This window comes from Phoca vitulina, unplaced genomic scaffold, assembly GCF_004348235.1.
Source record: "Phoca vitulina isolate PV1807 unplaced genomic scaffold, GSC_HSeal_1.0 scaffold12, whole genome shotgun sequence".
NCBI lineage: Eukaryota > Metazoa > Chordata > Mammalia > Carnivora > Phocidae > Phoca > Phoca vitulina.
The window spans coordinates 11,131,932-11,145,928 of NW_022589715.1; the positions used below are offsets into that span (position 1 = coordinate 11,131,932).

At 51.6% G+C, this 13,997-nt stretch overlaps 1 protein-coding gene across 1 annotated transcript in view; it reads left to right on the forward strand.

Annotated features, from left to right (window-relative positions):
* Nucleotides 1-13,997, forward strand: part of FBLN7 (fibulin 7) — a 48,040-nt gene that overhangs the window by 17,709 nt on the left and 16,334 nt on the right. The window contains exons 2-3 of the mRNA XM_032410474.1: nt 4,296-4,455; nt 9,174-9,344. Of these exons, the coding sequence (XP_032266365.1) occupies nt 4,296-4,455; nt 9,174-9,344 (331 nt within the window). The remainder of the gene's footprint in view (nt 1-4,295; nt 4,456-9,173; nt 9,345-13,997) is intronic.

Sequence of the window (13,997 nt, forward strand, 5' to 3'; positions counted from 1 at the left end):
CCAGTTCTTGCCTGTGCCGAAGTCCCACTCCAGGCGACGGATTCTGAGCATGGCTCTCGAGGGATCCATTTCTAGCCCTTTGGGAGCAAAGAATCCCATGTTAGTAGCAACTGCCAAACAGACCCATCAAACCTCATATCAAAATGCTAGAATTTTCTCCGTTCCCTGGCACCCTCCCTGGCCCTGACTCCAGCACCCTGGCTTGCCAAGAGCACAAGGATCTTTTTTTCTTTCTTTTTTTTAATTTTGGGAATTTTATTTCATTTATTTTTTTCCAGTTTTATTGAGGTATAATTGACGTCTATATCAATATATGATATATTGACATATATTGATATATGTGTCTATGTTGTGAAATAATCACCACGGTATGTTTAGTTAGCATCACCTTACATAGTTACAAGTTGTTTTTCTCTTGTAATGAGAACTTTTAAGATCTACTCTCTCAGCAACTTTCAAATATACAACACAGTGCAGTTAACTATAGTCATGTGCCGTACAGCACATCCCCAGAACTTATTTATCTTATAACTGGGAGTTGGTACCTTTTGACCCCCTTCATGCCTTTCCTCCACCCCACCCCCCCACCCCTTGACTCAGGCAGCCGCCAATCTGTTTGCTGTTATCTGTGTGTTTGGTATTTTAGATTTCACATATAAGTGAGATCATATAGTATTTGTCTTTGTCTGACTTATTTCACTTAGCATAATGCCCTCAAGCTCTAACCGTGTCTCAAATAGCAAGATTTTCTTCTTTTTCTATGGCTGTGTAATATTCCATCGTTTATATATACCACTTTTTTTTATCCTTTCATCCATTGGTGGGCACTGAGATTGCTTCCACATCTTGGCTAGTGTGAATAATGCTACAACAAACATGGGGATGCAGATGTCTTTCCGAGAGAGTGATTTTGTTTCCTTTGAATATATCCCCAGAAGTAGAATTGCTGGATGATATGGTAGTTCCATTTTTAATTTTTTGAGGAACCTCCACACTGTTTTCCACAGTGGCTGCACCAATTTGCATTCCCCCCAACAGTGCACAAGGGTTCCTTTTCTCCACATCCTCGCCAACACTTGTTATTTCTTGTCCTTTTGATACTAGCCATTCCAACAATATGAGGTGATCTCATTGTGGTTCTGATTTGCATTTCCCTGATGATAAGTGATGCTGTGCATCTTTTCACATACCTGTGGACTGTCTAGATGTCTTCTTTGGAAAAATGTCTATTCAGTTCCTCTGCCCATTTTTTAATTAGATTTTTTTTTTTTTGCTATCGAATTAAATGTGTTCTTTGCGTATTTTGGATATTAACCCATTATGAGATATATGATTTGCAAATATTTCCTCCCATTCTGTAGGTTACTTTTTCATCTTGTTGATGGTTTTCTTTGCTATGCTGATGCTTTTTTAATTTGATGTAATCCTGCTTGTTTATTTTCGCTTTTGTTGCCTTTGCTTTTGGTGTCAGATCCAAAAAATCATTGCCAAGAATGATGTCAAGAAGCTTATCCCTGATGTTGTCCTCTAGGAGTTTTATGGTTTCGAGTCTTACGTTCAAGTCTTTAATCCAGTTTGAGTTAGTTTTTGTGTATCGTGTAAGATAGAGGTCTAGTTTCATCCTTTTGCATGTGGCTGTCCCGTGTTCCCAACACCATTTATTGAAGAGACTGTTCTTTCCCCCATTGTGTGTTCTTACTTCCTTTGTCCTAAATTAATTGAGCATAAGTGCATGGGTTTATTTCTGGGCTCACAAAGTTCTTTCTTACACTTACATTGTTCTGTTAGCCTCACCCCAGTGAGATTGGAGGCAGGGATGGGCCAGGGTTTCAAGACCTTCCCTCAGTAAGTCCGCCTGAAACCCTACCATCGCCCTCTCCACCCTGCTGTGCTCGGTCTTGAAGTGTTTCCGTTGTGACTGGCCAGGTGAGCACATCTCACCCGTAGTGAGCCTTGAGAGGTTGGTGCCCATTGTCCACTGAAGGGTGCTGGGAAGGGCTCCGGAAAGTGTCACTAGGAGCAGAGGACAGCTGTGCCTGGGCCCAGCAGCCAGCTGGACACACTTGGCTGCCCAGTGGCCGAGTGGAACCTAGGCCTCTTTTCCTCCACATAGTCTGACCTTCTTTCTCTGCTTACCAGAGCCCCATGGCGCCACCCCCAGGCTCTTGGCAGAGGCCTTGCCACTGGTCTCTGCCCCACTTCAAAATGTGGCCCTTCCGTGTCCCCCAGGGCAGCTGTGGCCCGGAGAACCCTCTCCCAGCTGTTGGGGCCCTGGCCGCCTTGTACGAAAGGGTGGCAGCTACTTGCCTGGCTCAATGTGGCCGGGGAGGTTTCCTCCACTCCCTCCCCACTTCCCGCCCCCACTGCCACGCTCCCTCACCTGACCTTGCACAGGAGTCAGCAGTCCACTCCTGTGGGACATTCTGCTTGGGTCACAGACTTATCAATTGCTACTGCCAATCAATCAATATGACCATTCACCACACAGGGATGTGTGAAGAACAGATGAGACAGGGCCTAAGACAGTCCACTGGGGCACATACAGCCGAGGGGTTTGGGGGTTGGGGGTGGTGGCTCTGGGACGGAAGTCACCAGGGTTCCCATTTTGGCTCTATCCCTCCTAAGCTGCGTGAGGTAGGGAGTGTTGCTTGACTTTCACCCTATATATTTTCATCTATGAAAGAGAGACAGTCCCAGGCCTTCACAGGGTTGCTCCCAGCCAGTAGTAGGTTTTGAAGCGGACTTAGCTTTGTAAACTGTGAGGAACTTCACAAATGTGAATTACACACAAGTCACGAAACCGTCTATAAAAACGGCTTCTCATCACGTCTCGGCCTTTTGGCTGAGATCAAGTGTATAAGCAGCCTCTTCTTCTTTTTCTTTAAGGGAGGGGATGTGGGTGTGGGAAATCAGGTCTGGGTAGGATGGCCTTGCAGTGCTGGGCAGGTAGGGGATTGATGGCAGGAGGTCACTGTCCAGGTGCCCCAGAACCCGCGTGGGAAGGACCACAATGGGGGAGAAAGAAGGAAAACAAACAAAACTTCTCTTCCCAGCAGTTGCATTTGGGGCTAAGCCCAGCCAGGCCCTGGTAGGGTGGAGGCCAAGGAGCCCCCAGGGATTAACAAGTTCCAGGGGCAACTGGGGATTCAGCTGTGTCAAAAGCATCCATTGAATCAGGCCAGTGAGTCATCTGTTTGGTGAAATCCCCAAGGTGCCGCGGCCTGGCAGCCTCCCTGGGAGAGCGGCCGTGGCCCTGTCACCACCACCGCTGGGCTCCACTGGCGAGCCTGGAAGCCACCCAGGCTGCGGTGGCCATGCAACTCCCAGCCGCCCTGTCGCCTTTTAGAAAAATTTTTAAAAGATAAAAACCAGGACTCGTTGTAGAAAAAAATTGGGTATAAAAAATAAAATTAAAAATGATCTCTGAGCCCGTCCCTGGAGATAATAACCCTCATTATCTTCTTGATGTTCTCCTTTGTTCTGTGCAGGGGATGGGAGTCAGGTTAGGCAAGGCTATGCCGAGGTAACGCACGGCCCCCAGGTGGTGCCCCCCAAGGCCAAGGGCCTACTGTGTTCACCCCCTTCTTTACTCCTTTTCACATCCTGGCTCTTAAAGGTAATTGAGACTGGAAAGCTTGAGATGTTTCTCCCTAAGTGTGATGCTGGGTGTTGCTTTAAGTGAGATAGTCTTTATCATGATAAGCAGGTGCCACCTCGTTCTGGTTTTTAAGCTTTCTCGAGACCGTCGGAACAGGGCGTTGACTGTCACTGAACGCTTCTTTAACTCTACCGAGTTTCTTTGGTCTTTGCCTTGGTCCATTTTTAAAAGTACAGGAAGCATGGAGCTTTCCTGTTTCGCCTGTTTTGTATGTTTTATCATCCATCTGTTTTTAACAATGTTCGAGAGAGAAAGAAAGAACGAGAACACCAAGCCCAGGTTGCAGAGCATGAATTCAGAGCGGAGGATGAGGGAGTTTTCTGAAGGAACAGACGACTGATTCTAAGGCACTTTGGGCTGAACAAACTGTTCAACCACCCGATCATTGAGAATCATCAATTCTGCTCTTGGCTCTGAAAAGCAGGAGCTTTGTCTTTGTTGGGAAGCGAACTGGCGCTGTGATCTGTGTGCTCGGGGGGCCTCCGTCTGGTGACCTGACTCAGCGCCAGATGTCGGGGCGTCTGGTGAGGCGGCTCACTGAGCCGCGGGGGCATCGGGGGGCTTCCGGAAGCTGAGAGCCAGCGTGTGGCACTGAAGGAGCCACAGTGGTGGCGGTGGTGACCCTTTCTCCCCCCAGAACTGTCTCAACAAACAGCAGCTCCTCACGGCCATCCGCCAGCTGCAGCAGGTGCTGAAGGGCCAGGAGGCCCGCTTCGCCGAGGGCATCCGCAACATGAAGAGCCGGCTGGCGGCGCTGCACAACTCCGTGAACAGAGTGGGCCTAGACGCCCCCCCAGGTGGGTCCCCACGTCTGCACCGCCGGGGCCACACGACACGCAGGCCCTTCCCCTGTGGGTTCTCTCCCCATCCCCCCGTGTCCACGCCTCCCCCTGTCCCAAGGTAGATCCCAGGCCTTTCCCTGCCTTGCCTCCCGTCGGGGGCCCATACGTCAACCCCGGTTGGTAGGAACACGCCGTGAGGATGTTAAAAAAGCAGCCGCTGGTTCTCCTCTCCCACATCTGAACGTCACCCACTTGCTCTCAGACCTGTTCATTCTAGGCTCGATAACTCTCGTCCACATATCATCCTTACAGAATTGTCGAAAGCCACGACTCCGAGAGCTTGAGCTGCTTTCCCCTTCCCTGTCCCCACCCAGGCAGACTCCAGTTGGTTCCTTTTTTTTTTTTCAGATTTTATTTATTTGTCAGAGAGAGGGGGAGCACAAGCTGGGGGGGGGGGGGCAGGCAGAGGGAGAAGCAAGCCCCCCAGCGAGCAGGGAGCCCGATGCGGGACTCGATTGCAGGACCCTGGGATCATGACCTGAGCCGAAGGCAGACGCTTAACTACCTGAGCCACCCAGGGCCCCCCCCTTTTTTTTAATTTTATAGACTATCTTTTTCTAGCAGTTTTAAGTTCACAGCAAAACTGAAAGGAAAGCACAGAGAGCTCCCGGCCCGAACACACACACAGCCTCCCCTCCACCAACGTCCGGCACCCGTGTGGCAAGCCCGCGGCAGCCCGCGAAACACTGGCAGCCGCTTCTCAGGCATGACAGTCAGTCCTCTGACGAGAGTCCCCCATTGGTGGTGCTGGGGTGGGGGGTTGCTGCTGAGGGCAATTCCGTTTGGTGAGGTTCCAGGGGGTCCCCCAGATGCCCTCCCGGCGGTGAGGACCCTGACAGACACTGGGCATTTTCCTGGTGGTCGCAGACACAGCTTTCGCTGTGGGGCCGCTGGATGGGGGACTGGATTTCTTCCACCTGGCTTCCAGGCGGCCTCCCCTCAGGGCGACAGGGGTTGGGGGGCAGTCGTCATGTTTGTTTGAAGTCATGAACCTAGGGAATATCTGATGTCATTTACTCACTCAAGACACATTTATCAAGGGCCCTCTGTTGTGTGAGATGAAGTTTCCGGGGAAGGCGTTGGATTTCCTACGTCTTCAGAGAGTGTGGTAACAGATCCCGAGTCTCACCAGCACCGGGTCATCAGCTGCTGTTTTCCTTGGCTGCCCAGGTGCAGAGCTAGACCTACCCGCCAGAGTCCTCACACTTTCCAAGGCACCGTGAGGCCCCAGCCTTCAGGGGGGCTCACCGCAGCCAGATTCCGAGAGGCAGGCCAGGCATCCTTCCCTTGTGCTACAGATGAGGAAACTGAGGCCAAGAGAAGTGAGTTAGCCGTACTAGGTACCAGATCTGATTTTTTTTTCCTGCTAGAGGCTCAACGGCACAGAGCTTTTCTACTTTCCTAGGATCACAGCTCCTATGGCCCCTGGGAGCTTCAAAGAAGAACTCGCAAGAGATCATTCATAAAACTGCCCTGCCTGTGTTAGAGGCCTCTGTCCGCTAGAATAGACAGACAGGTAGTTCCTGTTACATTGCTGATCCTCTTAGTGCCAGATTCAGGGTCTTTCTTCCTTGAACCATACAAGACTTTTTAAAGTGGCCAATTCTCTTTTTAGGTATTGCCACGGTGCATCTTTCTCTCCCATGTGTTGGACATGGAGGCAAGCAGCTGTCAGGGTCCCCACCGCAGGGCCGGGGCTGGGGGGGCTGGGCCTGTACCTGGAGGAGCCAGGAAGCTTGCAGGTTATAGGGAAATGATCATTTACTTTTTTTTTTTTTTTTAAAGGGCATTTGCTGGGAGTCAGGAAGAATAATTTCTAGTCCTGGAGAATTCTTGGCCTTCCTCTTTCTGGCTTCTAAGAATCACCCTCCTATTTTCCCAGCCTTTCTCTCTGGGGAACATCACACCCGATCAGCGTCAGGGCTTCTGCAGGCAGCCTGATTCCATTCGTGTTCCCGAATCTCTAGGATTGCTTCACTGCTGAGCTCGTGCCCTGCACAGTAACCTCACTCCAGACGGTGCGGGGAGCTTCCCCGTGGCCCTGGAGCCTCACCACGTTGTGCTCATCGTGAACCAGCCAAGGGGCACATCCTTCCACTGGACAGAGGCCTGTGGCTCCCATCTGAGAAGTGACTGCAAATTGATTTTTCATTGATCTCTGCCCATTTATTAAACCCACTAACATTTACTGAGCACCTACTGTGTGCCCGATGCTGTCGCATTTCCTCAGGTATGATTCACCTGTGAGTTGCTCCAGCAGGTAGAATTTCTTTTTGGAAGATTTTAAAGATTTCTCATCCCCAAAGAGACCCTACCTCTTTCCCCCCAGGGCATCTGAAATCCCTTTCAGCACAATAAAGTAGTTGATATTTTAAAAGAGCTATAAAGGCGTTTATTTGCAGGGACTGAGCCGGCAGCCTGGGAGCAGCCACGCACGGGGATGTGAGCTCATGGTCGCTTCCATCTCACAAAGTGATTACCACTGGGGGCCGCGTCGAAGCTTTACTAAGGGAAAGGGGCGTAGCCATGGTCCCCCCAGTAACCAGAGGGACTGCGAGTACTCGGAGGGGTCGGCTCGTGCCCGGCCGCCCAGGCCCGCCTGCCGAGGCTGCTCTGCAGGACGCGGGTGGGATTCGTGGGCAGAGCAGGGCCTGCCTGCTGCCTTCTGGGACGGGGCGGCCCGTCAGGGTCCCGGACGCCTCCCGATCACCATGTGCGCAGATATTCCCAGCATGGCAGACACTGAGTGACTCTCTGTCACTCACTGTAACTGTCACAGCCGAAGCAACACCTCTTTCCCATCTGTCTAAAACCGGAAGAGCATTTTCACAAATGACACTTGCAACTTACTTTAAAGCATTGTAGGGGCGCCTGGGTGGCTCGGTCAGTTAAGCATCTGCCTTCGGCTCAGGTCATGATCCCAGGGTCCCGGGATCGAGCCCAGCATCGGGCTCTCTGCTCTGCGGGGAGTCTGCTTCTCCCTCTCCCTCTGCTCCTCTCCCCACCCCGCCCGCTCGTGCTTCCTCTCTCACTTGTGCTCTCTCTCTCTCAAATAAATAAATAAAATCTTAAAAAAAAAAAAAAAAGGCATCTTAGAAGTGGCTGTGAATTTCCAACTAAACAAAATCCAAATCCAACCTGTCCCACCTTTGGGACTTTGATTCAACAAGTGCTGGCCGTGGGAGGCAGCCAGCCGCAGGGAGAGGAGCAGTGGGGAGGCTCTCTGTCTCCCCGCGGCCCGCAGCGCACATCGGGAAGTCCGCTCCGCTCTGCCTTCGTGGCACAACCAGCTTTTCAGCCGCCCGTCTCTGCTCCCAGCTCCCGCCCTTGTCCACACCACCTTCATCTCTGGCTTCTGCCTCCTCTCCTTCCTGCCTCACACCTGACACTTCATGCTCAGGCTGCAGCCGGCTGGTGCTGTCACCATGGAAGTCGGCTGCTTCATGCCTCGGCTCAAACCCTGTCTGGCTCCCTGATGCCTCTCTGACTTCATCCCCAACTGCTTTCCAGCTAGTCCACTCTACTACAGCCCCTGTGCTGCCCTTGACATTCCTCAGACCTGCCAGGCACACTCCCACCACAGGGCCTTTGCACCAGCTTGTTCCATCTGCCCTTCCCAGATATCTGCATGCTTATGCCTTCATTTCTTCAACTCTGCCCCCATGAGGCTTACCCTGACCACATGCAAAATGGACCCCCTCCCCTGGCCTCCCCAACACTACTCCCTACCTTATCTTCTGCACGACACTTACCACTTCTTAGCACACTCTGCCACCTGCTTATGGATCTTGGTTATTGGTGGGCGGCGTTCCTGTTAGAAGGGGGCTTCCTGAGAGCTGAGTTTTGTCTGTTTTGTTCACTGTCCCAAGCACCTAATCTAGTGCCTGGTGCATGGTAAGCCACTCAATACAAAATTTTTCATTTGTTCATTTGCTCCAGAATTATTTATTGGGCACTCACTGTGTGCCAGGCACTGGGCTGGTGCTGGGGCCACATCAGGGATGCGAGGTTAGGTGAAGTCCCTGCCCTCTTGAGCTGCCTTTGGAGGGAGAACACTGACAACAAACATGGAAACAAATACGTCAAGAAGACAACTCCAATAATTACACATGCTAAGAAGAAAGCAAAGTGAGCTCAAGGGGTAGAGAGTGCCTGGGGAGGTTTTAGCTAAGCGAGGTGGCCAGAGAACACTCTGGGAGGTGGTAGCATTCGAGTTGAGACCTGAAGAATGAGAAGGAGCCAGAGAGGGGACGTTGTGGCGAAAGAACATTCCAGGCCAAGAAAAGAGCAAAAGCCAAGGCCTAGAGATGGGCCTGACCCTGTCCTGTTCAGAAGGCCTAAGAAACCCAGCAGGGCTAGACCTCCTGGGAGGTGGGAGTAGGTGGGCCAGCCGCACCCGGTGGAGGGGAGGTCCCCAGCTCTGACCCTCCCACACTGCCAGGCCCTGCACCCAACCCTCGGTGTCTCTGAGGCGCCAGCTCAGCTTTCACTAGTGGGCACATATTACCCATGCCCAGGAGTGCTTTGAGGATTCCATGAGTCATAGCATTAAAAATGTCCAGCCCCATGCATAGGCTGGAGGAGGCACTCATCACAGGAGCACTCAGAGATGAGAAGCCTTGTAACTGAGAGAGATGTTAAATGACCGTAGTCCTTCGTTTTTGTCCTTACAGTGTCCTGCCCTGCTCTGAATGCCCCCCCGGATGGCAGAAAGTTTGGAAGCAAGTACTTAGTGGATCACGAAGTCCATTTTACCTGCAACCCTGGGTTCCGGCTGGTTGGGCCCAGCAGCGTGGTGTGTCTTCCCAATGGCACCTGGACGGGGGAGCAGCCCCACTGTAGAGGTACAGACCCTCCTTCTCTGCTGGATAGAAAGGGTCATTCTGCGGGACACTTGCTGCCTGATTCGTCCACCATTCCTCAGCTGCAGAATAGTCGCCCGCATGTCCGATGACTCACCTCCGGGCCAGGCCTGAGCTGGCCTGCATGGGCTCTGCCAACCCCTCTCACCAATTTAGTCTTGTTTTTGCATGTGGGGAAATCAAGGCATGGAGAGATGGAGGAACTTGCCCCAGACCATCGAGCTGGGGAGCAGGCTAAGCTGATTCACTCCCAGACACTCTGACCCCAGAGTCTGTGCTCCTCTGCTCTGGACACTGGTGGTGGGCTCTTGCCATGTTCTGGGGCTGTAGTTCGAAAGGCGGCTGATGACCTGTAGGGTTAAGGAAATTCCCAGGTGTTTTTTGTGTCTGCTTTGGGACTTGGTGTAGACAGGATCCAGGAGAGACCACTGGGATGGGGAGTGGACATGAAAAGGTTTCTCTTCTCTCTGTGCTCGGCTCAACAGCAGTACTTTCTTGATGTAGAGGAAAATCAGACTTGGCATTCTCTATCAGAAGAGGCTTTTCAAAAGTCTATGGTCAGAAAGTCATAGATACCAGTCATTTTTAGAGCAGGGCTCACAGGACGTCTGCTGGGGCAGAATGTTCATGATTTTAGCCCAAGAGTTGAAAGGGAAATGCAAGTGTTACATAAGTAAGTATGTTGTCAGGAGCAGTGTGGAGAGGACTTGAATGCATAAAGAACTTGAAAACATAACAGAACATTAGAAAATATATCATCTCGGGGTGCCTGGGTGGTTCAGTCGGTTAAGTGTCCGACTCTTGATTTCGGCTCAGGTCACGATCTCGGGGTTGTGAGATCAAGCCCTGCATTGGGCTCCGCACTTAGCGTGGAGCCTGCTTAAGATTCTCTCTCTCTCCCTCTCCCTCTGCCGCTCTCCCCTCCTCTCTCTCTAATAAAAAAAAGAAAATATGTCATCTCTAAAGAGAGATTGTGTGGACTGACATGTGCAGACCTGGCAGCCAAAACCACATTCATGGATTTAGACTTCTGTTTCCCATCTCCTGGGAAAAACAATGGTTTGAAGGTTGATTGCAGGTACCAGCTCTCAGACCTAGCTGGGAACCAGCCAGGAAATACAAGCCATGTAAGCGGCAAACATGCCAGGGGAAATGCCAGTATCTGGATTTACCCTTGACCCGGAAAAATCTCCAGCCAGGGTAAGCACCTTATAGGTGACAAACTATGCCAGCAGAGGTGGGAACACAATGGCATCTCATGGGCATTGCTTTGGATGTCTGTATTTTTAACTTACAGATTGAGTTACGGACCCCAGTTGATTTCTTTCTCACAGCACTCAGGTGCTCCGATGGCCGCATCATCCTCTATGGGGTGCCCCCTGCAGCTTACCTGGCCACGCCCCGGATCATGGCCCCCCAGATGGCGGTCAACTCCCTACCACCAAAAATGGCGCTGGCAAGGTCTTCTGATCTCCCCTCTTTGTCTCTGGGACTGTCTCTCTGGGTTTGGAGTTAGGGGCACCTGGCCATATGCCCACTTCCTTTGAACCAAGCGTGGCATGCTGCTCTTCAGACGGGCTGCCCCAGCCCACTCCCCAAGCAGGGCTGTGCACAGAAACACGTTTTGCCCATGTGCTGTTTTCTGTCTTGCTCGGGTATTGTCCATGTAGTCTGTCCTCAGTAGTGATATGCATTTACAGTGAGCACGATATGCTTTCAATGAAAAGATGAGTTCATCAGAGGAGCTAACTGAAAGAATGCATTTTTAGGCAAACGAGTAAGAAACATCAGAGGCTCAGGAACATAGTCACAAGGGATGGCTTGACCAAAGGAACGCAGAGGGGCTCAACAAGGGTAGGAACCCAAAATGCTCCAGCTCCATCTTAGCAGCTGACTAGGACGCCTCCCCAGAGGATCCTGGGCACGTCTGCCAGCTTCCCTCTTGAGCCTGCATGCATTAGGTATATATCAGCACCTTGCCTCCCTGCCGCAGGACCCCCTCCATGGAAAAGAGGGTCCTACCCTATCGTGCTTTGTGTGCCGTGGTTCTCAAACTTTCAGGTGCTCCAGAGTCACCGAGAAAGCTTGTGAAAGGCAGGTTCTGAGGCCTCAAAAGACCTATTGTGTTGGGTGAGATCTTTACAGATGAGACTTTCGCAATCTACATTTTCAATGTGATTCTGACGTTAACTAAACCTTGAGAAACACCACACTGCTGGTTCTTGCCACTGCCAGAAGGAGAAGATACTGAGAATTTTGAAGCGCTGATGCACTTTGGGCCCTCACCAATCAGAATGCTGCCTGTAGCGAGCCAACAGTAGGGCCATGTCCTGAGTGTGTGTCCACCCTGGCTAGGTGAGACTTACTGCACATGCTCACCTCCACCTGCAGGGACATTTTGGGAAGGCCAGGCTAGCCCTTACAAAGATCAGGGCACCCAGCCCCACTGAGCAGTCTCCTGTCCTAAGATGTGGAGAGCAGACTTTTCCTGAAGGACCAACGCCAAGTATGGCCAGCAGGTCTCCTGGCCTTCCTCATTGTCCAACGTGGGGCACTTCCTGACTCTTGCCCTTGAACTTACCACCTCATTCCAGATTTGCGGTGTGTTCTTTGTCTCCCCTCCTCCTCGGCCTCCTTCCTGGCCATGTGTCCTTCTTCCCTGACTCCCCTGCCTGACTGCTTGGCGCAGCCCACCCTGGACATCTACTGGGGCCACATTCACTATCTAAACCCCGGGGAAGATTGGCTCAGGGTACAAGGCTGTGGCCAGTCCACAGGGAGATCTCAGATGGATATGTGTCATCTCTTTAAATGTAAACGAGGCATGGGAGTTCACCCTGGGGTGGTGATGGGAAAAACAAAAACCAAAACCTCTGATATGTCACAGCCCAGGGGCTCAACCACCTACGGGCACATGACCTCTCCCCAGGTTCGTGGATGGTGCCTGCGTGGACAATTCCGTCCTCAGCAGGAATTTGACTAATGGATGTTGTGTCTCCAGTAAGAGCCTCAAAGAGATGCCACCCAAGCTTGTCAGGAGGGAGAAGAAGAGCTTCAATCTGCTGTTTGGGGACCTCTTGTAACAGTGTTAACGGTGTGGGCAGGACATGAGCTGGGGTTCAACAATCCAGTGACCTCCACACGCACACACACACCTCAGAGTGGCCTAGAATCTTAGCTACGCATGCATCTGATTCATTTTCCATATCTGCAGTCTTGTGGTCATTGTGTTGTGACCACAGAGGGAAAAGAATCCTCTTAATCACAGGGGATCCGTTTCAAGACCCAAAATGTCAGTGACAGTGAAAGATTTAGCAGCTCTTCAATGCTTGCCCCTCACCCCATCCCCAGGCAGCTGTTCAGAAAGAGGGTGATGAACCCAACTTGGCATAAAAGGAAATTACACATAATCCTGCCATTAAAAAGCCCTGTGGGCAGAGGTAGGCTCCAGAGCTCCAAAATGGAAAACAGCCTTTTGGCTCCCCGGGTTATTTCCCTTTTCTTCTTTCTTTCTTGGAAGGGCATGTTTTTAAGATCTGAAGCTTTCTGCCTTGGGAGAACCATTGCCACAGACCTTGTTGCTTTGACAACATTGGTAACCAAAGAAAAAACTTGAGAGAAATAAATAACTTTTTTCCTTACTCCCATGCTGGGAAAAAAAGAATTGTTTTTGGCAGTCACTCCCTCCCCCGCCTTTTTTTTAACCTTTATTCATTCATTCAACCAATTTTCATTGAACACCAGCTGTGCACAAAAGGTTGCGCCAGGTGCTAGAGATTCAGGCTGAATCTAAGAGACACTGCCCAACCTCGTGGGGCTCACCTGCTAAGATGGAAACAAGCAAAACAGAGAGGCAAATGGAAAGGTAAAGAAATGGGAGTTTGTGCTCAGTGCCTTGAAGGGATCTAATCAGGGGCTGGGAATCTATACGATGGGGGGCAGGAACATGGGAGGGCCTCTCTGAGGTGGTCACGGGGATGCAGAGATGTGGAAGGGTGTGCAGGGTCTGGTCATGTGATGAGTGGGGTGGGGTGGGTGGCAGGGGAAAGACGCTGTCCCAGGAAGAGGGAGTAACATGTGCAAAGAGGCCCTAAGGAAGGGAAGAACTTGGCATGTTTGAGGAAACGGACAAAGAAAGTGTAAACGGAGCCTTGCTGCTGGAGCAGGTGGAGCTGAGCGTGAGCCAGGAGAGGTGGGGAGGCACACAGCCAGCCCGCGCAGCCTCGGAGGCCAGGCGGGAGGCGGGACTGTAGTTGGAGCACAGTGAACAGGTGTACGGAGAGGGGCGTGGTAATGGACAGTGCGCTGGGGGGCGGGGCCGGAAGGGAGCCGGGAAACCACTTGGGGGCTACTGAAGTCCGGGGGGGCGCATGGAAGAACAGTCAGGGCTCCCCGACTCCGCTTGAATGTTGAGGCGCATGGTGTCATTTATAGAGATAGTGAAGACTGAGCGACGAGTGTAGGTTTGTTTTCAAGCAACCTGTGTGGGGGTCATTGAGCGGAACTCCATTTTGGACATGTTAAGTTAAACGTCTGTATGACATCCTAGTGGAGAACCATTAATTCCGCCCACGGAGATCATGGAACACCATGTTACCCATCCCAGCGAGGGCTCCGGGCACTTCTGCCCACAGC